The following is a 24,635-nucleotide window of genomic DNA, read 5'->3' as shown; positions in this document are numbered from 1 at the left end:
AGACAATACCACCAATTGCTGTCAAAACATATCAATTGGCAAACATTAAAATAAATGAATAAATATTTTAAATGATTTCCTATACATTTTTTTAAACCTAGGAATGTAAGGAAGGGGATGCTAGAGATAACCTCAGGCCAGGGAATTTCCCAAGTAATGTACAGTACATATCATGTTGTTTCTAAGGTCAAAGGTAAAATACATGTGATCTTGAATATATTTAAGATTAGATATTGAGTATGGTTTATATTAAAATGTGCAGTGAATAAGAGGCAACTGTGTAGGAACCATGGACATTTGGTCATACAAATACTTTTTATCTCTGTATTACCAAACTGTCTACTTTAGCAAGATGAGTCAGTTGAACCAACCATACTTGAAGTCCTACTAACTGTTTTCAAATTAAATGTCAATTAGATGTTAGTCCCCAAGTACACTATTATAACTTTGTAGAGAAGGACCAGCAGGGAGTTCAATTCTGTTCTGATGGTAGGAGGACAGGTGGATGGGAGCAAGGTCTACTACCTTGATCCCAGTCAGTGGGTAGGTCTATGATACACATGAGCTGCTTGGAAAGATGAGGCTTTGGGAAAGATTCTACCACTGTACCAATAAGAAAATGAACTAAAAATGCCACCAAATGGTAAACCAATAACAGGTAATTTATGAACCAATAAAGGAGAATCGACAATTAAGACACAATAGTTGTAAACATTTATGGGCCAAATATTGTATCACATTATAAAATATATTGGATGTTAGATTAGGTAGAAAAAAGAAGACCTTGTATCTCCAAAGCAATAATTCACAATAGATACGATACCAGGTTCAAAATAACATTTAACTAAACTTCTCAGGAAAATCCCTCTTTATTTTTTTCTTATTCAATGAGAAAAACTATTGCCACTTATTGCTCTATTACCTAGTTGTTGTTTTTTTTAATCTTCTGGGAATCAACAAATTCAACAGTATCAAAAATGTTTTTATTTTGCAAATGTTAAAAATAAGCAGGGAAAATTTCTCAATCACAATTTTTATCCTCAACACTTAGAACAGTGTCTGGCACATAACAAGCATTCAATAAATAATTTGCTGAATGAATGCATGAGTGCTTATTACAAGTGGGACACTAGGTTAGCAGCTCACAAAATTCTCAGGAGTTCAATAATTTTCATAACTCTCTATTGACTTTTCTTACTGTAATTACAGAATGATTAATAGAAAAAGTCGAATAAAAGAAAAATGGCAAAATTGAAAGTATGGTTTCATAATTGCTGTTCTCAATGATGAGACAGAACACTGGTAAATGTATCTGACATTGTTCTTTCCAAACCTGACCAGGCTTACAAATCCTACACAAAATTTAATTAAGAATGAATAAAGACAAATGAGCTGCAACTGGCTTTTGGACATAATTTTTATTTAAGCACGGGCTTTTAGCTTGGTTCACCCTAGAATGAAACCTTTTAGTTAGGTTAATAAAGAATTCAGGGCTACAGGTCCATTACAATGTTGCTGGTGTTGGTACAACTTCATCAGAATGTATGAATATGACCTGCAGGAAAAACAATTCACAAAGAGAACACAATGAAAACACCCACTGTTTTACAAATCACTCTGTTACCACAGACACAAAATGGCAGTTACTGTTAGTAAATCAGCCACAGAACACTTTAAAAATTTTAATCTTTAGACAAAGAAATGGGAACTCCTTTGGGAGATAGGGTTTTCATCCACAATTTTTAAGTAGAAAATATTTCAAGGTCAAGCATTTTTCTTATCCACAAAACAACTCTAAACCAACATACATTTTAAGGAGTATATTAAAAGAGATACAATATCTTTACAACTAGCTTCTTGAGTAGGTATTTCAATGAATTTTCTGCAGAATATATATAAGTAGCCCAAAATTCAGCAGCAAAGTATTGCAACATAACAAGTAAATACAGTGTCAATAACAATGTGTTATATTGTAGAATACATAAAAGGACAAACAATGATAATTTAATCATATAAAACATGATACATAGCTGAAATACAGTCCACTTAAATAGCTTTGTGACCAAGAATGTTAAATACTGTACTAAATGCCATTTTAAACATAAAATCTTTTAAATTTTTGTGCTTAAACTTTTTTTCTGTTAAACTATTTCTTATTTTCAATACTGCCACTGTAACTGATATTACAACAGATCACAATTTTCACGGACACATCAACATGAAGACAATTACTTATGAGAAAATAAGTCACTTGTCATTAGTTCACAGTGTGGGAAAGTGGTGTACACTTGGTCTTGAGAAGGGCTTTCAGTTAATCACCAAGTCCTTCACAGGAATTTCCTGATATCAGATGCGGTGCGAAATTGAAAAGAATGGAAAGCAACATATCACATGTTGGAAAGAAAAAAACTTTTGATTCTTCACGGGTTTCGTCTAAGTGACCTTCGTCTTCTGTTGTAGAAGTGCCTGAGCCCATGTTGTCGTGAAAAATTCATCATGTAATTTTGTTTGCGAGTGCTGTTAAAATTAGAAAGGACAGAGGCAGAGAGGGAAAGAAGAAAGAGCATGTAAGTTCCATCATTGAAAGTACAATCTAGTCTAGGTCCTAAGTTACCCTGATATTTATTTGAAAATTTTCAGGGTTGATAGGTCACGCTGACATTACTACCCCAGGATAGAACAAACGAAGGTTGACACCTGTGTTCACTGTCTTTGGACTTGAAGAAATCCCCTTCTTTTCATGAGTGAGCTCTAAACCAGAAAAAAATAGCAGTCTCTTGATTCATAGCAAAAGTGGACTGAAATTATTTTGGAATTTTAAATTTTATTCTTGAACTCTTTCTGAAAACACTTACTTGGATGAATTTGCTTGAGACACAGTATGTGCTGTTATTCATCACCTTATTTAAATACATCTATAATAAGTAGGAAACATAATTTGATTCCTTTAGCAAACATTCTCATTTAAAGCTTAAAAAGCAACAAAACAAAAACAAAGAACAAACTTGCTAACTTGAATCAGCTTAATTTTATGCAGTCTCAAGGCAAATGAAGAAGTAAGTTTTTCCTTCAATGTTGATTCCACTGCCTTCCTTCAAACAATAGGCTGTGGGTATCATATTCTAGAAATATGACCTTATAAAAGAGACATTCCACTGGAAAAAAGATCATAAAATATGAAGAAAGCGTAATTGAATGTATAATTGTATGTGTGTATATATTTCCCCCACCTATGTGCAAACACACATTCAGACATACATACTATATGTGAAGCTGATATGAATACTGAAAAATGGATATTAGGAGCCTGCAGAAATCATTAAAATCATTATATAATACTGGTAGAAATAGCTGTTAAAGTTTTGGTATGGAAAACATACTTTAAAAAGGAGCATTACCTATAACATCACTGACAAGAATCATACTCTTTTTACACATTGACTTGAGTTAAAATGTATCTGTATGTGGCATCGAAGTATGGGTTTTAAGTGTGAGCTTTTCAGTATTTCCAAACTGACCAAGTCTCCTGAATCCTGTCTGGTCCCAGTTTTTTCCTCCTTAACTGAATAGAAACATAAAATGCATCCAGAGTGGGATAATGTCATGTGATGTGATTCCACCATGAAGGTCAATATGACATGGTCTTGAGTTAGGATAAAGAGGAGGTAAAGGGTAATTTTGTGCTGAGCAGTATCTTCTTCTGGGTTATTAATGATCAATATACCAGGCAAGATGTAAAATGATACTGTTTTACCCAGTATATCATACTAGGTAGTATACTTAGGTATATTTTACTAATGATTGTAACAAATCATTAAAATGAAGATTTTATGTAGTTAAGTTTGATTACTAGAAAAAATTTATAATAAAATATCTCAAAGGGAAATATATAAAGTGAATGTCATTAGGTAACGTTTAATCCAAAAGGAATAGCATCTGTGTTTGAAAACTTGATAAAAAGATAGATGTCATATTGATATACAGTGTATAAAATAAAATGAAGTGCTAATAACTTTCCACTCTGAATTTCTATATTATCAAAATGCTAGACAGTATAGAATGGAAACTAAAAAAAACCCTCCAAATATATTGTAGAAAAAAACATGAAAGTTATGTTTATGTTCAGGTAGCTTTACTCCCCCTCCTGCCTTCCCTGATGTGACAGTATTATGTGTATAAACTAAGTTGATTAGTTTCAATGTCGCAGTTGACATTTAATATTATATTAGTTTCAGGTATATAGCAGAGTGGTCAGACATTTATATAACTTATGAAGTGATCCCCCCAATAAGTGTAGTACCCATCTGGCACTATGCATAATTATTATAACATTATTCACTATATTCTTTATGTTGTACTTTACATCCCCATGACTGTTTTGTAACTGCCATTTCATACAGATGATTTTGCACACAAGTTTCAGTAAGCTTTCCCTCAAGTGCTAGCTTTACCTTGTTAAAAAGACATACATAATCCTATTGTCCATGGAGCAACATCTAAGTTATTTAGGCCTGGTATTTCAAGTTCTCTACACGTTTAATCTTATTCTGTTTATCAAGTACTTTCTTCCGTTACAATCCTATACAGACTGCTCTATCCAAACTCACCTTAAACCTCTTCCATCTGCCTCATTCGTCAATTCCCAGTATCACTTCCTAAATTTCTACTTGTTTTTCAAGCATCACATTTCATTTATTGTTCACCTCCTCTGAAAGTGATTTTCCTCTCTCTACTTTGAACTCTCCTAGTACCTGTTTTTTTTTTTTTTTGCTTTGAATGAAGACTCTCGTGTTCACATTATTATATGCTAAACTTCTGATGGTATAGCAGCCTGTCCCCAAACTCCCCCCACCCCACACCACAGCTCTTAGCCTCCTGCCTCACCAGTGGGCGATCAAGACATGTTTGTTAAATTTTTGATGACTTACTGATTGGATTCCTGTTGTAAATCATTACTCTTTAACTATATGGAATAAATGCAAAGTTAAAGCAATGAAAATTATTCTGTTGAAAACACGTTCAAAAATACTTGAAGAGAATTTAAAGTACTTAAAATATTTTACACGGAAAAAAGATAAACTCGAAACACTCAAGATATTTAATTATCTCAATGAAACAACAAAAAACTCATTTAGTTTAAACAAAAATTGGCATGCATGTTTAATGGCTTTAAGGCAACTTCTCCATATAACGATTTACGTATTGTGGACTGATTTAAATTCTCTATCATTATATGTGAGGAAATAAATATTAACAGGTTTCAGATTTTTCATACCTTGACTATTGGCCCAGCATGGAAACTTGTATCTAATTTAGGGAGCATTTTGATTTATTGAATACTTTTTAATTTTGGATAAATTTATGTGTCAGTAGCATATTTTTGGATCCCTGCGAATGTTGATATGCACACAGCATTTGCTACGGACGTTCGCTATAGATGCCTAGTGTTTATACAGTCACATTAAAAATGGCCACATTTTCAAAGCACCCTTGAAACTGACTAGTAATTTCATATATCAAACACATATCTCTGGAGTCATTTAGGTTGGAATCTAATGAAGCAGATTTTTCAAGTTCATAAGCTATTTAAAATCAAGCATCGTGGGAAGCTATACCATAATGCTGTCTGCCTTTAGGACTATTTAGTAAATGGACATGGTTATTAAACAGTTATGTGCCTCCAGGATTGGACATCAGGAGAATTTTAAACAAGTTTAAAGATACGTTTATCTCTTATGTGAAGCAGATCTGTGAGCTTGTTTTTGTTTTTGATACATGTAAGATGTATAGCTATAGATGAACTTGTAACCAAAATAAAAATAGGTATGATGAAATTTTATTATTTTATTATTAAATTTTTATCTATATATTTTTTATTTTTTTAGGCGAGGCAACCCTTGGTTGACCTCACTGATTGCAAGACCTTGTTATGTCTAATGGCACCTGGTCTTCCTAAGTGGTCTCCCATCCAAGTACTAACCAGGCCTGACCCTGCTTAGCTTCCAAAATCAGACAGAATTGGGCTTGTTCAAGGTAGCATGGCCATAGATATGTGATGGAATTTTAAAGATCTATTTATTCACTGCAATTATAGGGAAATAAATTTTTAGTATAAATTCAATGAAAGATAATGTTAATCCCAAGTCATCTGAATTATGCTATTTGACATATCAATTTGCTTTGGCTTGGACAGAACTAGGTCCATTTAAAAATTCTTCCATTATGAGTAAGTCATTGAAAACAGGGATAATGAACATCAATGGCTTCTTGGAAATGCTAGCTTAAATTTCCATTATAGCTTAGAGAGTTTAAGAGCGTAGATGGCACATGAAATTATAAAATGCTTCCTTGTTTCTGCATAGGAAATATGGATATTTCAAGATCTTTAAAGAACTAGTGACTCTTTTGAACTATGCACTTTTGAACTGTTACCCTTCACTGGAGCCACTATCTTAGGTCATTTATTATTATGAAGAAAATTCAATTGATTTTAAATAGATTCTAGAAGAAATGGGGAAAATAGAGACTTGGGAGAAGTAATTTGAGCTCATAGAAATTAAGGCATTTTTACAGATCAGTAACTAATTTATTTATCATCAAAACATATGGTAAAATAAATAACACTTTATATAAGTGCAGAAATAAGAATCCAGTGGACTTCATATCTTTCAAAGAAATATTGGTGAGTGTAAGATGGAATGCTGCTATTCAAACTAATCAATGAAACTCCCCTGCAGAAAGGATGCTGTACATTTTACTTTCAAGGCCATGCATTTTCAGGAAGTCTACGTGTAAATAAGTGTAGGCTTATACATCTTGCAAATGAAGATTTCATATTTCTTTCCTTGGCTAAATGGAGACAAGAATAATATCTGATAATGTTGTGGAGTTGTAAGGATTAAATGAAAACTTCTAGCATAATAGGCAGATGTTTAATAAGTGACAACCATTTTGCCTTCTTTCCTAAGTATCTTCGTTAGAAGAAAGATGTAAATATATATTGAAGAAGGGCAGTCTTACCTAAGGATAGGAACAATCCTAGGCACAGAGTCAAGTTTGTTTTCCCGTGAAGGAATGCTGATTAACGCTCTGATCTGCCTGGTTGTGTTCAATATTGCATACATTTGAAAATGATCAAAATTTGGCTGAACTCCGAGTTTACATGACACAGGGTTCAAATGTTCTAGTATAACTCAAGATTATATATAACTTTGTTTTCATGGATTTTTTTTTCAACTGCAAAGGTCTTCAACAAAACTTTCAGTTAATGAAGGTACAGCAATGAAACTATTAGTAAACAGTTCCCTGGAATTAGTAAGAGGACTTACCTTACTCTAGTGGAAAACCAATGACAGCAAATAATGAAATATAACACAAGTTAAAAAATGCCTTTCAATGCATGCAGCACTGTGATTAGTCATAAAAGTCTGATCGGGTTTAGACGCAATATAGGATTTTTCATCTCTTTTAAAAATAAAAATTAAAGATGTTATTTCTTATTCTTCTACACCTAATATATACATATATTTAACTTTTCTATGTAATGCAACATGCAACATTTGCTCATAACCATATGTAAAGGTACATGTAGCTATAGTACTACATTTGGCATAAATGTTATATACAAAGTATAAATATAAAAGTAATAGTTTAATAAGTACCATTAATTTTATTATCTGATTTTTTCAATTATTATACTTTAGAAAATGCTTATTCCTGAATATAGTAAGAAATGGGCTTTTAAAAATACGAAAGTCCTCCATATCAGATAATACAGTCAAATTTAATAAAGAATAAATATGCTTTACAACAAATATAATATGGTTGTCTCATAAATCATTTGTGCCAAAAATGTGACAGTATCTTGATAATGAAAATAGCATGAGGGGATGGTCACGATGGAATGCATAATATTATTAAAATCTGATAAATGCATTTAAGACCATAGTTAGCAACATATTGGTTTTCAATTCTTAGTAAATGTGGTAATAATTCACTTTTTCATAAATTAATTTATATAGGCTTACTCTTTACTGAGAAATTTACTTTCAAGGTACACATGCAAAAATTGGCCCAATTCATTATACACATGACAGCTTGTGACTTGGACACGTACACAGGAAATGTGATGTGTGAATGAAATGCATAGTTTGGTGAGGGAGATTCTTAGGATAGAAGTATGAGTGCCCAACAAAATGATTAAGACAAAGAATTCTCTTTTATCCTAAGAAAAGCCCCACCAGCATGGATCTTGTGAGGGATCTGCCCAAATATATTCACAAACTTTTACTGAAAAACAAATGTTCTACACTAGCAAATGAATTCAAAGAAATTATGTTTCTGACACTTGAATGTCAATGATTGTGTTATGCTACATCATTCAGACTTCACAGAATGAGGACTTTTTGTAAGCTAGTGAGGCTGGGAAAAAGCGATTTGTCAATTTGGTTCATCTGTTCTATGGCAGATTAGCAGGGGCTAATCATCATGAAGTGCTTTTCATGGGCAGGTTTTAGTGAAAAACATCAGAGTGGAAGATTAAACCCTCAAACAAGCATAAAGCATAAGTGACTTTGCTTGTTAAATGCTAAATGTTGGTTTTATCTTTATGGTGTGGGGCTTGTCATTCTGTATATCCATATTTATGAAACTCAAATCCTTCCACAGGGAGTATTTTAAAATTAAGCCATTCAATTAAAAATATATTATGTATCTTGTTCATTTAGGATGAATTCCTAAATGCTGAAATACTTTCAAAAGTGCTGACTTTGCTTTCATCAAACTCATATGTCCTCTTGATATGGGCAGTAGTGAGGTTACACTCAAGATACCATGCATGACCACAGGTTTTCTTTCTAGGGATTTTTAGCATGTGTCCTTAGTGCACATGCACAAAAGTGAAACTATGGTAATAAAGCTAGATTAAGGCCAATTTTCACTCAGAAAAGGAAATATATTCTAAAGATGTATACACCTCCAAACAGTAGTTGCAAACACATATTAGTAGCCCTAACTGCAGTGTTCAATTAGGTGGGGCTTGTATCTGTTTAGATACGGAACTTAGTCTCCTCCTCTCCCCTCCACACTTGAGGAGTTAACATTACTAGTTTTATATAGTTAAATGTTATACAAAAGTATAGTGAATAAAAAGGATATTTTGAATTAATAGGCATTTATGGGAGTATTTCACCTCTCTACTAAATATACATTTGTGGTAAAAAAGTTATAATTAGTATGATTTGTGAATTGTGACATGAACCTTGACTAGTTTCTTTGTGCCACACTCTGGAAAATTATTATATTTTATTTTTCTGATTTCTCTGGAAGTTTCTTTTTTATTTTAAGCTCATAAAATCAATGCATTAAAGTATTTTGCAGAGCTATACTAAGAGCATATTAATTAATTAATGCTTTAAAACCTTTTGTGATTGTTTTGAAAAGAAGTACTTTGAAAGGGTACAGTGGCATAGAAATGTTAAATCCTAAGAGCAACACATCAAAAACTTAGTTCTGAAAATAGCATTTCTTTGTGTTGTATTTTTTTTAAAGAACTCATTTATTGAACTCAGCTTTATGAGGTATTTCTCTCCAAAAAAGAGAGAAAGTAAAGTAAATCTTTTAATTTTAGCAAATTTTTAAGTTATATTGAAGTATTAGAGATAGCATGTACTTTTTAAATTATGTGTATAATATACATATAAATAAAATTATATAGAGATATGTATGAAGTTATAATTTTCAAATTATTTACTGCTAGAAGATGCTGAATATAACTAAAATCATACAACAATACATGTGTTGCAATGCTCTTTTATCATTCGAAATATTTTAATGCCCTGAGAGTTTGAGACAATAATGCGGAGTAAGAGCAGAGAGATGCTTGGTAAGTTATAAATTCTTCAGAGTATTAAAATTCTGGTAGGGGAATAAAAACAAAGTCTTTACAAATACAGATTACTGCTCCAGAACAATACCAGAAACAAAAGGTATGATCAATGTGATAGATTTCACATAATCTGAACTTGATTCTTATAATAATACTATGATGCTGGCAGCTGTGTATAAAAATTAATATCAACACCATTTATTCCAGAAGATTCCCTTGGGAACTGTGTGGTGAAGCTTCTGGCTGGTGTTCTGAGAGCTTCTGAGGCAGCTGGTCAACAGGGAGCAGAGACCAGAGTTTTGCACTGTGAGGGGGTTATTCATACCAGGGCAGTACGTTTGCACTTCTGACCCCATCTACTCTTTTAGTCTGGGGGAGGGACTTTTAGTGATGATATGCCTCTGAAATCCGAAATGGATAACTGCAACTGCTTGGCTGAGTGGCAAGAGAAGAAATATCTACTCAAACATATGATGTATTAAAAATTGTTGTGAGTACCTAAGGGCAGTATTAGCATCCTGCTTCTTTGAGGTCTGTCGAGGTTTGAAGTTTCCATAGGAGTTGGTAATGCTTTGTCAGGCACAGGAGGCCCCATTAATGTAAACTGTCTTGGCAAGAGATTTGAAAGATGAATAGTGGTTATTGCCTCTAAATTTGACTCTCAGCCAGTTTATTAGAATCACCTGCGGTGCCTTTTAAAAAGACTGATGCTCAGGTGCCACTGCAGGTCAGTTTAAATCAAATCATCTGCAGGAATGGGCCTGGGTGTTGGGACGTTCATGGATGCTTCCAAAAGCTTCTAAGGGATTCTGATGCTCTATCAGACTGAGAAGGGAAGCTCAGAAAGGAAAAGAAGTCAGGACAGAATGACTTTACAGATGGTTTCTGGTCTATTTGGACATCTCTCTCTGGCCTTACCATATATGTACTCATTTTAGAGCCTGGATCATTCTATTATTCCTGGAATAATGTAGTCTGAGGAAATAAATATCTAAGGAAAACATCAGCCTCATATACAGATTCCAATGAGTCTGGACTGTTATTTTTAACTTTGACTTTGTCTTGTGGGGGCAGAGCCCAGCAAGTTTTCCAAAGCAGCAGAGCGCACAGTGGGGGCTTGTGTAGGGACCAGGTTGCTCTTGGATTTGGGGGTTGATATGGATGCCATGCAAGCAGGTGCCTCAGTGAAAGCTAAGACGAAGGCTAACTCAAGACTGAAAAATTCAGTTCATGGCTATGATTGAAAGAAAACAAATCTGGTAGTTTTCCTACCAATTAATCATTTAAATTTGCCTTCAAAATGACTGAAATCAGCCAAGAGACTGATTTCATTTTTGTTTTGGTAAACAGAATTAACATTTGAACCTATCTACCGAGAAGATTCGCCTCTCCTTGCCAACCACTTGGAGCCATCAGTCCGAACCCGTCGAGACAAAAGCATTCCAGTTCTACAGGAACTAGATTGTTAGAGAAAAAGCAAGTCATCTCTCTGTGGAACAGTCAACCCGGCTAGGTGAGAGCAGTGCCGACCCTATTAAATGGGAGAAACCATAGGGGAACACCCTTAACTTGGTAGGTGCTGGGATTGGTCAGGAGGAATTTGAAACCATGAATTCTTTGTTCTGGTTGCAACCATGTCATTCAATGGAAGAATGGCTCAGGCATCTGTAGCTGAGACAGGTATTTGCTATCAGGCACATTAACTAGTAATACTCTGCACATTAACCAATACAGGTTGTTTCCCTTTTTAGGATGTCATTCCATTTTATAAGGCAACCCAAATCTGGCAAAAGCATTGTTTCCTGTTTACCTGGAGAATTTTGTTTGATCAACTTTACTAATATTGTCAAATCCTTAAATAAATATTTTGCTTACCAAAGTTTTCTATGGTATATCAAATTATATTGAGCCGAGTTATAGATTGCAGTTGCCGAAGAGTATAGGCCAGTCCTGTGGGCATCTCTTCAGAAACAGTCTTACTGAGTTAAGAAGCATGCCAGATCAAAGGAATTCAATCCTTTCTGAAATGAACATGGAATGCTAAGTATCAGATACTCACAGGACAACCTCCACATGGTCCAAAGCCCATTGATCATGACCTGTTCCATTGTGGCGTGGTTGCCACCAGCGCAGTAAAACTCCTTTCATCCGTGCCTCCCTGGGTCACAGGTAGAAGGACAAAGAGGTTACACAGTCGAAAACAGAACTTTCTGGTACATGACTTTCAGATTTCAAATATAATAGTCTAATCTAAATCAACAAAACTTTGGGCATGGAATTCATATTTGCTTAGGTTATAGTCCTCTCCTAAGCAACATTAAACTTTGTTGGCTACTCAAAGACTTGTAATACTTTTACATCTCTCTCCCTTATTCCCTTTGCTACACTAGTACCTGGAAGAGCAACATATTTGGTCAAGAAACATGATGTGCCTTCTGTGTGATAGACTAGAAGCTGGGGGCACAAAAAATGACAAAAACTAAGCACACGTGGCACAGTTGCCTATCCTCAAAAAATTCTCAAATAAGCGTATCCAGCAGAAAATTAAAAATGTTTTCTAAGGAACTAGATATACTGGTTAGAAGAAGGAAAATATGCAAAAAGCACCTGTTGTTATTTTCTGTTCCCTCTTGGCCTAGACCTTGCTTTGATTTTTGCCTGTTGTCCTAATAGGAAACGGCAACACAGCACTGGAGATCTGGGTTAGTCTCGGTTCCGCCACCCCCTATGTTTGTGGCATTGGTCCAGTAACTTCACTAAACTTCCAGCTCAAACTTTGATTCTCAGGGCTCATGTGTGAGACCTTGCCTTTCCATTCATGCCACTTACAGGGGAACGTTGTAAGACACTCTCTGAGCCTGAGTGAAGTCCTTCGGCTGGTGCTGTGCGATGACATGCCAGGTGACACCGTTGTTGACACTGTACTGCAGCAGCACGGCCTTGTCCACCGCGTGGGGGCCGCTCAGGTCGCTGTTGCAGCTGTCTGTCTGTGACGTGCTCCCAATTTGCAAAACAAACATGATTTTGCTGAAAAACACAGGGGAAATAATCTTTAAGCAAGAGTCAGGAAGTATTAAAGGAGTTATATTTTCTAATGTAAAAAAATCTTTGTTTCTAAAGTTCGTAATTCTTGTGTTTATAATACAGTAAAATAGAAGTATCTAGTCTTATGACTAAATCACATTAGTAGTAAAATTTGTTTATATTATATTTTTACATCATATATATGAAAAATAACCTCAGAAAGGCTGGTTTTCTATACAAATAAAGCAATTCTGACTTTCAAAGATCTGTCATTTTTTTCATGATGCCGAAAATCTTGCTCTAGTATTTCGCCTGCAATACCTTCTATTTTCTGAAAGATAATATGGGCCAAATAGGCAGCTGAGAACATGGAGAGGACAAGGAATAAAACCACAGCATTTATGCCACATACTTTTTTACAAATAGCTCCATGCTGAATAGCATCTACACAAGAACAAATTATCATGTCTATTTTAGAAATAGATGTCAGAGCTCAGGTAAAAGTGAGTTAGACATGTAGGTTCTGGGCCATGTTTGCTCTTCTTTGGCATGTCCTTTGCTTTTCATAGGCATCCCTACCTTCGGAAGATACAGTTTTTTAAATATAGGTGATTTATCTTCAGTGATTAGTAGAGTAATCCCATTTAGGGTACGTGGTCAAATAAAGTACTAGGTTTATAACTTGTAGATGCATAAATTAATTTAAAGCAGAATTACTTGTACAACATGGTGTGTAATTATTAATTAAGCAGCAGTTGCTATATACGGGGGTTAGGAAAACATCAAGTTGTCTCTAGATTAAGTACATCTTTTCGGTAGGAAAAAATGGGATGTGGGGGACATGACAATTTTTGGCATCTTTATGGTTACCATACAGGAATTAGTTACATTTTTATTGTTTATCATATTAAAGGCTCCCAAACCTGCCTTTCTGCCTCTGAAAATATATTACTAATATTTTCCAAAGTGAAAAGGCTCAAGTAAATGTCTACATTCTTATTAACCAAATATCTAATTCTCAAATATACTTGTAGCTACTGAATACTTTTCAGCATACAAGGAATATTCTAATTTAGTACTCTGTAACATATATAAAGCCTTGAAATCTTTTCTTGAATTATACAGACAAAAAGCTATGTTTGCAATGGCTAAGGTGGCAGAGCAAGGAAGGGTGGGTGAGGAAGGAAATTCAACCTTGCTGGGGTCTCTTTTTCTCTGTCACTTCTTTAGCTGATTTGCACAGTCTTTGCCCACTCTAGTCTGCATTATATATAACATGCAGCTCCTGTATTATGTGAATCTTTAAAGTTCTCATCCATGCATCCATCCATCCATCCATCCATCCATCCATCCATCCATCCATCCATCCATCTATCCATCCTCCACTTCTATCTAGTGTAACTAAGTATGTTAAATACATGTATATGTTTGCATGACTACAAATCTACTTTACATCCATATACATACATATATAAATGTTTACAAATGGTCAACATTAAATGATAATATAGATTATCTATAACTGACTATTTTTTACTTACTTTATTTTTCAACGTTATTAACATATAATAGACACATGACGGTGAGTTTAAGGTGTACAATGTGTTGTTTTGATACACTTATCCATTTTTTATATTTGGCCATTTCTCTAGGTTTATGCCTATGTGTCATTACCACTCAGCCAGTATGTGTGAAGAAATATGAGGTAATTCTACAATGAATTTAAGCAAAGCATAATTATGAGTTGTAAAGACATAGAATGCTTCCTCATACCAAATTAAAATATTTAGGTTTCTATTGCTTATGACACTTGTGCCACTATGTTCATGACCAAATCTAACAGACAGTGGACAACGACCAGTCTTACAGCTGATTCTATGACTGGACTATAACACAGGAGTCTCATTACCTCGCTCGAGTGAGATCCAGAGGTTTGGTGGCAGCTTGCCTTATCTGACAGCCATTAAAATAGAGCGAATCTCCATGGGCATAGGGTGCCAGCTGCCCACAGCCACTTCCTATCACTCCACCTTGAATAGTCTCCCAGTTTGCCTCAGTGACTCTTGCTGACTCAAAATTATCTTTAATATAACTGGGAAGATCATGACTGAAAACAGAGCAATCATCACCTAGAGGAATGGGAAAAATTACGAAAGTTAGCTGGAACAAGCAGATTCACCAAAGACTAAGGACAAGTATTCAATTTCAGACGTAATCCATGTTGTTACTGTAAGAATGACAAAACACTCCCAGAAATGTTTCTCTTTTATTTTAGCAATTATTAGCTTACGTTATTGACATCAATCCCATTATCTCTCAATGTTTACTGAAATATGTAGGTGCTAATGTATTTCTTGCTTGTGTAAACCTGTTATTTAAATACCACAGCATCTGGCCAGGCTTGTATGTTTACCAATGATGGGTCCAGTAGGGAGCTGTCACCATGGCATGAGAGGCCAACCTAATTTCTTTTCTCCCAGCATGACTTTGTAGCAGAAAATAAGATAAATCATGTTCTCGTTCTTCCAGCTGTATACCTGAGGATTCTTGACAGCCATATCTGTATTCATCACTGGATTCTAGCACCTAGCATTAATACTTAGTACATATAAGATATTCAATAATGAAGCTGGGATAAATAAATGCATAATGAATAAACTGAGAGTGTCTCTCGGATACCACTGACCTGAAATACCAGCATTTAAGTAAGACATTATATTAGTAAATGTGTTTGTGCTTGCATTTTCCCCTGATTTGAATAGCCCAACTTTTTTAAATGTCCACAATAGTTCAACATCAAAACGTCATAACTCTGTTGGATCAGGGGAGAAGGAAAATTATAGACATCTAGGACTTTTTGTGAGACATCTGATTTGTTCATTTACTTAAAGTTCAAATTCTCTGGCTGATATACAGACAGACCCAGCTGGTCTCAACAATAATAAAACCGGGGGAAAAAGATGATCACTAAGTAATTTCTAAGATATGCAGCAGGCTACATTAATCATACTCATTTCATTTGGAGGCAAGAATATAGCATCAGACAAGAAATCTATCCAGACTCTTACATTGTACACTTGGGGAAGTTGCATAATTCTGGTCCCCTTTGGATAAATCTCTCTCTCAGCTGTGAGAGACAGCAGGGTTGACCGGAAAGAACAACCTGAGTATCGGTCTTCTTTCTGACACTCACTAGCTATGTGATCTTAGGCAAGTTATTTAACCTCCCTGAGTCTCAGTTTCTTTAAGTAAAGTGAGAATAATTACATTATTCATAGCTAACTTACGGAGATATCATAAGTACTAAAGGACTCTGCCGAATGAATTGGTGGGTACCATGTAAATAGAAAAACATAAGGCAATGTAAAGATTAACTTAAAAGAGATTTGTTGAGCACTGCTATAGGCTCTGAGCATATAATGTAATTATGTAAAGTGAACTGTGTAACAATAGAGGTGGAAACCTGTTAGAAACATTGCATCAAAGGAAAGCAGGGCCCCAGGCCTTCTAACAGGCGGACACAATTTCCTTTGACGTCGAGAGTCAAGTAGATATTCTGTTCCAAGTACATTCATCCTCTAGAAATTCAAGCAATAAAAATGTGTATATATATATATATATATATATATATATATATATTTTTTTTTTTTTTTTTTTGAGTCATGAAGGCTTTTTGGGTGTGTGTGACAGAGAGACTTGGGAAACGGAATATTTTGAATTGTCAGGAAGGCAGTTCCAGGTGCTGTTGAGAGAGGCTGTGAGAGAGAAGGAATATTGCCAAAATATTCAGGGATGGGCAGCTAGACAAGCAAGGAGAGAGGCCCAGGGGTGGAAATAAAATGTTAGGGGTGGGACTTGGGCAGTGAGTTATATGGAAGATGGAGAATGTCAGGTACTATAGCATTTCTGAGTGTATAAAATTCTGCATTAAAAAGTAGTTCAACGGACATAGCATTAAATTATCCCCGATAATTCATTCCAAGGATAACTCTGTGTTCAAAGAGCGTGTCATCTATCCTGAATCCCTCCATTGCAGTTTCTATCTATTTCCTAGTGGCCTTTGCATACACGTTGAGATAAGGAGAACCTCATCCTGTCCTGTATTAAAAACAACAGTCTGGGATTCAGACCTTGGAAACTTTCATCGCAGATGCAGACAGCGCCAGTGGTGCAATATCCGTGGCCACTGCAGAGCTTGGGGCAAGCCTCTCCGATGTACACGTGGTCAATCGCCCAGCTTTGCTTCTCAGTTTCTTCCCCCTTCTGGATCCAGCGGAACTGTGTTGCACTGCAAGTCCCACAGAAAGCAGAAGCGATTGAGTAGGCTGTTATTTCCCATGGCTGTGTCCAGCTTCTAGCCCTGGGAATGGGGGCTATTTCTGAGAAAAGGGCTTCCCAAACTTCTCTCAGAAGCACTGATGGCAGAGGTGAGTGAATGTGTATTCCTCAGACTTTGAGAGTGTACTCTGAAATGCCATTCTGAAATCTGATGCCTTCCTTGAAAATTGTACGTTAATTTCGTATTTTACTACATAATAAATCTGTGTCCATTTTTTTTATAGAGGTATATCATTTTCTGAATCTTTGAGTCAAATGAACGCTGGGAAGATTGAACTCCATTATGTTTATCCTGTGACTTTTTGTAACCTGACCAACCCTGCACACCCCAGAGAGAATTGGTATATGAGACGAGTACAGCCTTTAGGAGCACAGAAGAACACTGGGGAAGGTCAACTGCACTCTAGGTCTTTGGGGACTTGTGACTTAGGGAATCTGATTGAGTTCGGCATGTGCCGTGGTATTTAGTCGAAAACAAATTGGAGATCTGTGAGCAGTTTACAAACATGATCCTATTTCTTCTTGAGACGTGCAGTTGCCAGTTTGGGGCATGGGTTGGTGAGAGGAGGGAGAGAAGAAGGGTGAGGGCACTAGGGCTGCAACTAAAACTCCAGCCTCATTTTATCAGCTGTTCTCAGCTCACTATATGAGCTCTGTAGAGATTACTAGATAATTCCACAAAGTTTACCTTAGTACACAACCTACCTGGAGGAGACATGGTCAGGAAGCTGAATGGTGATTCTCTTCCAGCTTGAGCTGTTGACAGCGTTATAGATGGTGGCTTCATGGAACTGGAAGGGGGAGCAGCCAATGCTGTTCGAGGACGAGGGCAGGCATTGGGTCTGTACAAGGTGCCAGGAATCGGACCTGCAGAAACCAAAGAGGCTGCATTAGACAATTTTTAAAAGAAATGTATGACCTAGGTCTTCTGTCAGGGTAATGCTTTGGGGTTGGATTAAATTAAGATATTTCTATGTAAATTTCTTGCTTCCTGTACATTTTTATAATTACAGACAATAAAAAGAAAAATTGGATATAATTTCACACAAGATATATTCTAACTCTTTATAAGACATGAATATATTCACAGACAATAGAATAAAATAATGGTATTCATGGTGCTGCATTCTAATGGCTTCCTCCCACTGATATTATTACCAGAAATATACCTGGAGTCAATTAACAAAATTTTCTGTCTAACCAACCTTAATTCACTATAATTCGTTTTTAAAACTATCAACACCCTAATAAGGTAACTGCGTTTTATTTAATACTGCTACTATGCTTTAGGGGATGTGACTCCGGCTGAAGCATATTCTGATCTTTCATTGATTTAAATTTTCATTAAGGTTGTTGAAAAGGAGCAACATAAAAGAGAGTTCTACTTTAAGGAAAAATATAGTGTCTTACTTATTTTAAAATGTAAAGTTTGTTGCTTGAAGCCTAGTATGAAAACAGATTTTTCTTGTTTTGAAGAAAAAAATTGTAAACAGATGTGTAAATTTTATATGAATAAAATTTGTACATGTGAAATATACATGAACTGACACTTTTCATACAAAAGAGTGTTCCTCTGTAAACAGTTTCCTTAAAAATAGATAACTATTTGAACTGTGTATTCAAGTGTGGGGGAAATGTAACAAATATTTCACAAACCTTGCATCTTTAGTGTACTCCAACATCACAGAATGAAGGTCACCACAAGAAGTGGCTTCACAACCCACCACGATCTAAAACAAATATAAACAATCATATATCAGGCAAGATTAAATAACATCTATTGCTAATTAGAAATCCCATTTGTCTTAATTGATAAGTAATCAAGAAATATTCAGAGAAGCTTTTACAGAGCAGCCTGCCATAACACCAAGACTTCAATTAAAGACATGCGATTTTGCATGGAGATGAAAATTAAGGTTAAAAGATATATTTCTATTTAATTAATTAGTATAGCATATTAATTATAAATTTGAAGAAGATAAATTGGCCAAAAAACAGAGAAATATTTGGAGAACAGAAAGAAACTCAAAACATTACTGGTTCAAAACATTTTCATTGATATCCTAACTTCCTTGATGCTACTATTGAATTTTTATTTGAATTAAAAATAACAATTTTTAATTACTTAATATTCGTTCTTAGAGTTTTTCATTTTCATATGAATCAAAGCTTTCCATATTATATGTGATTAAATATTTAAATAATTAATAATGCATAAATGCCATACAATTTTGGTGATTCAAATTTAAGTACTAATCATCTATTTAATCAACAAGCTCTATTTCTAGGCTGTTACTGGAGAAGGTTAGTGCTAAAAATTTCAGGCCATACACTCATGAATAAAACAACTCTGGCTTTGGAGAGAGACTATGAAGCATATTCCAACAACAGAAACGGAAATCATAAAGGATGCAAATAAAATGCTGTGCTGCTTCATAAGAAGGAAAGACTGTATTTAAGTGGATTAGAAAGTAATTCATCAGAAGTGGAAGATCTTAATTATTCCAACCACAAAAGAGAAATGATAACATGATTTAATAGAGGTGTTAATGATCACTATAATGGCAATCAGATTACAGAATATAAGTGTATCAAGTCACCATGTTGTACAACTTAAAATTTACACGTTACATGTCAAATATATTTCAATTAAAATAAAAAAAAATAATTCATCAAGCAGGGTTCATGTGAGCTGCCCTTTACACATGGAAGAGTGTGGGAGGCAGAGATAGGAGACAGGTAGAAGGATTGAGTTTGGCAAACTATAAATGTAGTCTGAGGCATTTGGCCTTAATTTGATAGGCAATGGGGTCATTTTAAAGGTTTATGAGCAGCGGGATGATGAGCTCAGAGCTGTGCTTTGTAAAGTTCTACCTGACCGTGTTATTGAAGACATATAAGAGTAGATAGAGATTAGAGGTGGAAAGGCTCGTTAATAGGCTACTGATTTAATTAGGGCCAGAATGGAGGTGGTAATAGTACAAACAGAGAAGATGAGATGGGTACCAGGATCATTGGAAATTAGAATTAAAAGGATGCAGTGAATGATTAGATGTGAAAAGTAAAAAATCAAAGACTGCTTTAAAATTTAAAGTTGTTGAGTAGGTGAAAGGTAGTGCCAATAATAAAAACAGGAATATCAGAAAGAGGAGCCGATATGGGGAAGAAAGATATGAAGTTCACTGTTAAGACATGTTGAGTTGAGATGCAATAAGACAAAGTTGTAGAAATGTACACAGGTTAGTGAAGTACTGAATTAATTGTGATGATTCAGTCCAAGTTGGCTATGCAGATTTGAGAATTGGTCTTAAAGATATGATACCAGAAACCAGGGATGAACGAAATTCTCAATGGCAAGAATGTATGTGGTGCTAGAAGAAAGCTGAGAAGTACTGAGAAATGCTGACATTTAGAGGCTTAAAGGAAGATGAGAGGCCAAAAAGGAGATAAAAGTAGATATTGAGAAGATAAGAGCAGAACTGGCCTCTGCCCAGAAGCCAAGGGGAACAGAATGTCATGGGCTGGAGAGGGCAAGGACAATAGTGTCAAATGGTACAGAGAGGAAAGGAGAAGTGAGGAACGGGTGAAAGCTGTTCCATGTAGTGTTTAGATAGTCTATGGTGACTTAAAAAAATGCAGGTTTAGTGATACTTTAATTATTAAATTTCTGGGGATAAACTCTTTGTTTAAAACAAATTGATTTGGATAGAGAAGAAAATGTGCCTCTTCAGTTCTGGGTTGATAGGGGCAGCAAAAGAGGAGGATGCAAATGACTTAATCAAATATGATGACTTAGATATGGGCCACAGTGTGGGCCTGGTAGAGGGAAAGCCTTCACTTTTTAAGAATATGGGTGGGAATTAAAGAGAGTAAAATACTAGATATGACCTATGACCTTGGACACTCCTACTTCTAAGGTTTGGGAAAGTAAACTCAAGATTACATCTGAGACATAATACAGTTATATTCTTGCTGTGTCCCAATATACTTATAGGTTTTATCTATGCTCAAATAATCCTATATGATAAAGAGCTTTGTGAAAGATTACTTCTTTTATTCATAAGATAAAGTCTCTTTTAATGAATGAAATCAATCATTTCCTTATATTTGTCCAAATAAGCATTCTCCCCACACCTCCTTCACCAAATGTAATGCCATACTTTGTTTGGAAGAGCCACTTCCCCCTACCTTAAACTGCATCATATATCCTGGCTGTATAATGAGTTCTCTGGAGGAGAGCACATTGTGGGTCTTGTCTTTCTTTTTATTTGGCCAGTAGAGGTGGAAGGATGGATTGCCACAGAATCCTGCTGTTCTTACTGCATTAGGGTAAAAACTCCAGTTCTCTTCATGGGAAGTGCCTTCTGTTAAGATAAATTGGAAGTAATGTGACATGTTATTCTCTTGAACTGACTGGCTTATTGTTGAATTACTTGAATGTCTATGCTCTAGCTCTTTGCTTACCCTTTAAGATTAATTTTTATTTTATTCAATTGGAATAAACATAAATCTAAGATGAGAAATCAAATGTAGAAAAAATTAGTAAGTGCTAGTATTATTACCCAACTTCAAAAACGTAATTGCTAGTCTGGGTAACTTCTGCCATTGCAAAATTATTCTTGGTACACTTTAAATCAATGCAATGTGTATCTGCAGTACAGAAAGTCTCAAAGAGATGAAAATTATTTTGGGGTATTAAAATTTGAAAATATATTTAGAGCTAGACATTTTGTCTTTAACAGAATTTATTAAATTCTCAGTTGACATTTGAACAAGCCACCAACCTTGAAGATTTATAAACTGCTGGGCAAAATGATAGCTAACATTTGTTGAGCATTAAATATGTGCTAGGCACTCTTCTAAATGCTTTTCAAGTAATTCACCCAGACTACATAAGCAGACAAATGGTTCACAGGAAAGACTGTTCAATGTCTTATTTCTTACCATCGTCAAAAGTGTCAACCAGTTGACTGGGATTTATTTCTGCTCCACCAATCAAAATATTGTCTAGGGCCCACTGAGCACGCTCCACCCCGGAGACCACAAGCCCATTGCTCATTACAAAAGGCTGCCACCAGCGAAGTCGAGTAGTATTGGTGAGCGCATCCTCGGGAAGAAGTATGTAGTCATGCCTAACAGAAATGTATTTCTGATAATCCATCTCATGGAGCAAAGTCCAAGTAATTCCTATAATAACAAATATATTGACATAGTAACATATCTGGAAAAAATCCTCACAACCACCAGTATACTGCAGCTATTATAAGCTTGCCAAAGAAATCTGCAACCAGGTAATGAGAATTGATTTCACTGACTTTAATGTCAGTGTTCACTACTTATAAATATTGTTACAAAAAGAAGCTGATATGAAGGGAAGCGTATTTAGAAATACTTGACCAGATTCATAAACACTAAAGTAAAAATTATATATTTTGTTTTTAAAATTTTTAGATTCCTACATGCATTATTTCTCATAAATAATAAGATACACCCATATTTTGCATATTTTTAGCCAAGAACTCCTAGTATTTTAAACCATAGCTATTATAATTCTATACAATTTGTGATTTTTTGGATTGGCACAAAGTTTCCCTCTTAACAACTGATAAGACTGTAAGTGAGATGTTTAAATTACTTAAAACAGCTTTTTAATACTACAAAATATTTTAGGGCCATCTATTTATCTGCTAGTTATTAAGAATAATATCTTTCTGCCAAAGATGATTTTATAAAGACTTCTTGGTTTTATTGGTCTGCTTTCAGCTACTTCAAAATAATAAAAGAATTTTGTGAAAATAGCATATGACACACACACCAATTCGGATTATCTTCTTTCACAAATAATAAAGTTTTCTTGTAGATTTTCTCAGCATTTATTACATGCTTGTTCATACAAATTTTTTTTAAAACACTTGAAAAGATGTTTTTAAAACGAACTTTTACTTAGAAAAATATAAAAATTCTTTTTTAATCTTATTATTTATAATTAAGCTTCAATTAAGAGATTATTTTCTTTACTCATAAACTTTGAAGCTTATTTTTTTAATGTGATGTCTCCCGTCCCTTTTTTGTGTAGATTTTGCCTAATACAGAAGTCACATGCATGAACTGTGTATGCAACTAAGATCTGTAACTTTCTTTTTGTAACTTTCACTATTTACATTGCAACATCAGCAATGCTTTGCAGAGACCTTTCTGAGGGGCATTGGATGGAATTGGGAGTCTGCTCCAAGGCATGGCTTTCATCCCTGAAACTTGCCTCCATCGGTAGAGTAGTCCAACAGCACGCCTTCCTTCCGGCAGATGGGCCGATGGCAGGAGGTCATGTTGTTCTCACTACCGATGCGCCCCCAGTATTGCAGAAATCTGAATGCAAGTACATATTATCTATCAGAATAGTTAACAGTTAATAGTAGTCCACCCAAATCCTGGATAACAACTTCTTCCACTTCTGTTTCTTGCTTTGGGGCCAATTTGCTAAGTCGTGATGACAATAACCAAAAAATGACTTACTTTGCCCCTCTGAGATCCAAATCTTGAGTGATAGCTTGTCTCACTGTGGATCCTCCAAAATAGAGTGCAGTGTCCTCGGCAAGAATCCCACACTCAGTACAAGTACTCCCACCTTCTAAGGACATCCACAAATCAGGCTTGATCTCTTCACTGTCAAAGCGTTCCTTCAGGAATGTCTGGGGGGCGGGGGGAGTGGCATGTGGTTAAAAACAACAATTTCAGATAATAATTATGAAATAGTTAAGACAATACAGAGTTACATCTTGCACTTTAAAAAATTAGGGCTGGGTTCAAATGCTTTTCCAAAGATATTATAAAAAAAAACAAAACAATAGGATATTGTAACACTATGCTTTTCTATCATATAGTGAAGATCATTTAAACTGCTTAAATAATGTTTACTAACTGGAATTTAAAGTCTAGAGAGAATCTTAAAACAATAATAAGGTTGAGAAGAAATACTAATACCCTTATTCGTAAAAAGTTACTTAAGAATGTATTCCCTAAATGTTTTATTTATATCGTATGCAAAAGTCTATTGTAATTTATTATAATATTATAAAACATGAACTAAAAATGAAAATTCAAAGAAAGAAGATAAAGTAAAACAGATGTACTAGCACTTTTCCTCCTAACATTCCCTAGCAGATGGTCTTGTTCTCCCCAGGAGTGCGTGACCCCATCACAGAGACAACTTTAGGCAACCATGACCCTTCACTTTCTACCAGAGAGAACTTAGAATGTCTACATGGCTAGGTAGGGATATTGAAACCAAAGCTTTCTATATGAAGTCAAAAGAAAGTCAAACTTGGAAGGCAATTTGAAAGACTTTTCACATGCTTATCAGGGCCAAAATTCAGGATGATGGGGGAGA

The 24,635-nt window shown here is 35.1% G+C and overlaps 1 protein-coding gene and 1 pseudogene across 2 annotated transcripts in view; both read right to left on the bottom strand.

Annotated features, from left to right (window-relative positions):
• Window positions 1-1,399: 1,399 nt before the first annotated feature.
• RELN (reelin) overlaps window positions 1,400-24,635 on the bottom strand; it is a 456,216-nt gene continuing 432,980 nt past the window's right edge. Inside the window, exons 54-65 of one of the 2 annotated variants that reach the window (XM_016145914.2) lie at window positions 23,762-23,937; window positions 23,508-23,614; window positions 22,193-22,435; window positions 21,437-21,612; window positions 18,905-18,978; window positions 17,954-18,115; window positions 17,041-17,198; window positions 14,820-15,039; window positions 12,716-12,913; window positions 11,946-12,044; window positions 7,329-7,334; window positions 1,400-2,517 (exon numbers count right to left, since the gene is read on the bottom strand). In XM_016145914.2, the coding sequence (XP_016001400.2) occupies window positions 2,421-2,517; window positions 7,329-7,334; window positions 11,946-12,044; window positions 12,716-12,913; window positions 14,820-15,039; window positions 17,041-17,198; window positions 17,954-18,115; window positions 18,905-18,978; window positions 21,437-21,612; window positions 22,193-22,435; window positions 23,508-23,614; window positions 23,762-23,937 (1,716 nt within the window). In that variant the 3' untranslated portion in view covers window positions 1,400-2,420. The remainder of the gene's footprint in view (window positions 2,518-7,328; window positions 7,335-11,945; window positions 12,045-12,715; window positions 12,914-14,819; window positions 15,040-17,040; window positions 17,199-17,953; window positions 18,116-18,904; window positions 18,979-21,436; window positions 21,613-22,192; window positions 22,436-23,507; window positions 23,615-23,761; window positions 23,938-24,635) is intronic. The other variant, XM_016145915.2, reaches the window with a different exon arrangement.
• Window positions 5,932-6,049, bottom strand: LOC118611060 (annotated as a pseudogene).

Source organism: Rousettus aegyptiacus, unplaced genomic scaffold, assembly GCF_014176215.1.
Source record: "Rousettus aegyptiacus isolate mRouAeg1 unplaced genomic scaffold, mRouAeg1.p scaffold_m13_p_13, whole genome shotgun sequence".
Lineage (NCBI taxonomy): Eukaryota > Metazoa > Chordata > Mammalia > Chiroptera > Pteropodidae > Rousettus > Rousettus aegyptiacus.
This window is presented reverse-complemented; position numbering and strand designations above follow the sequence as displayed.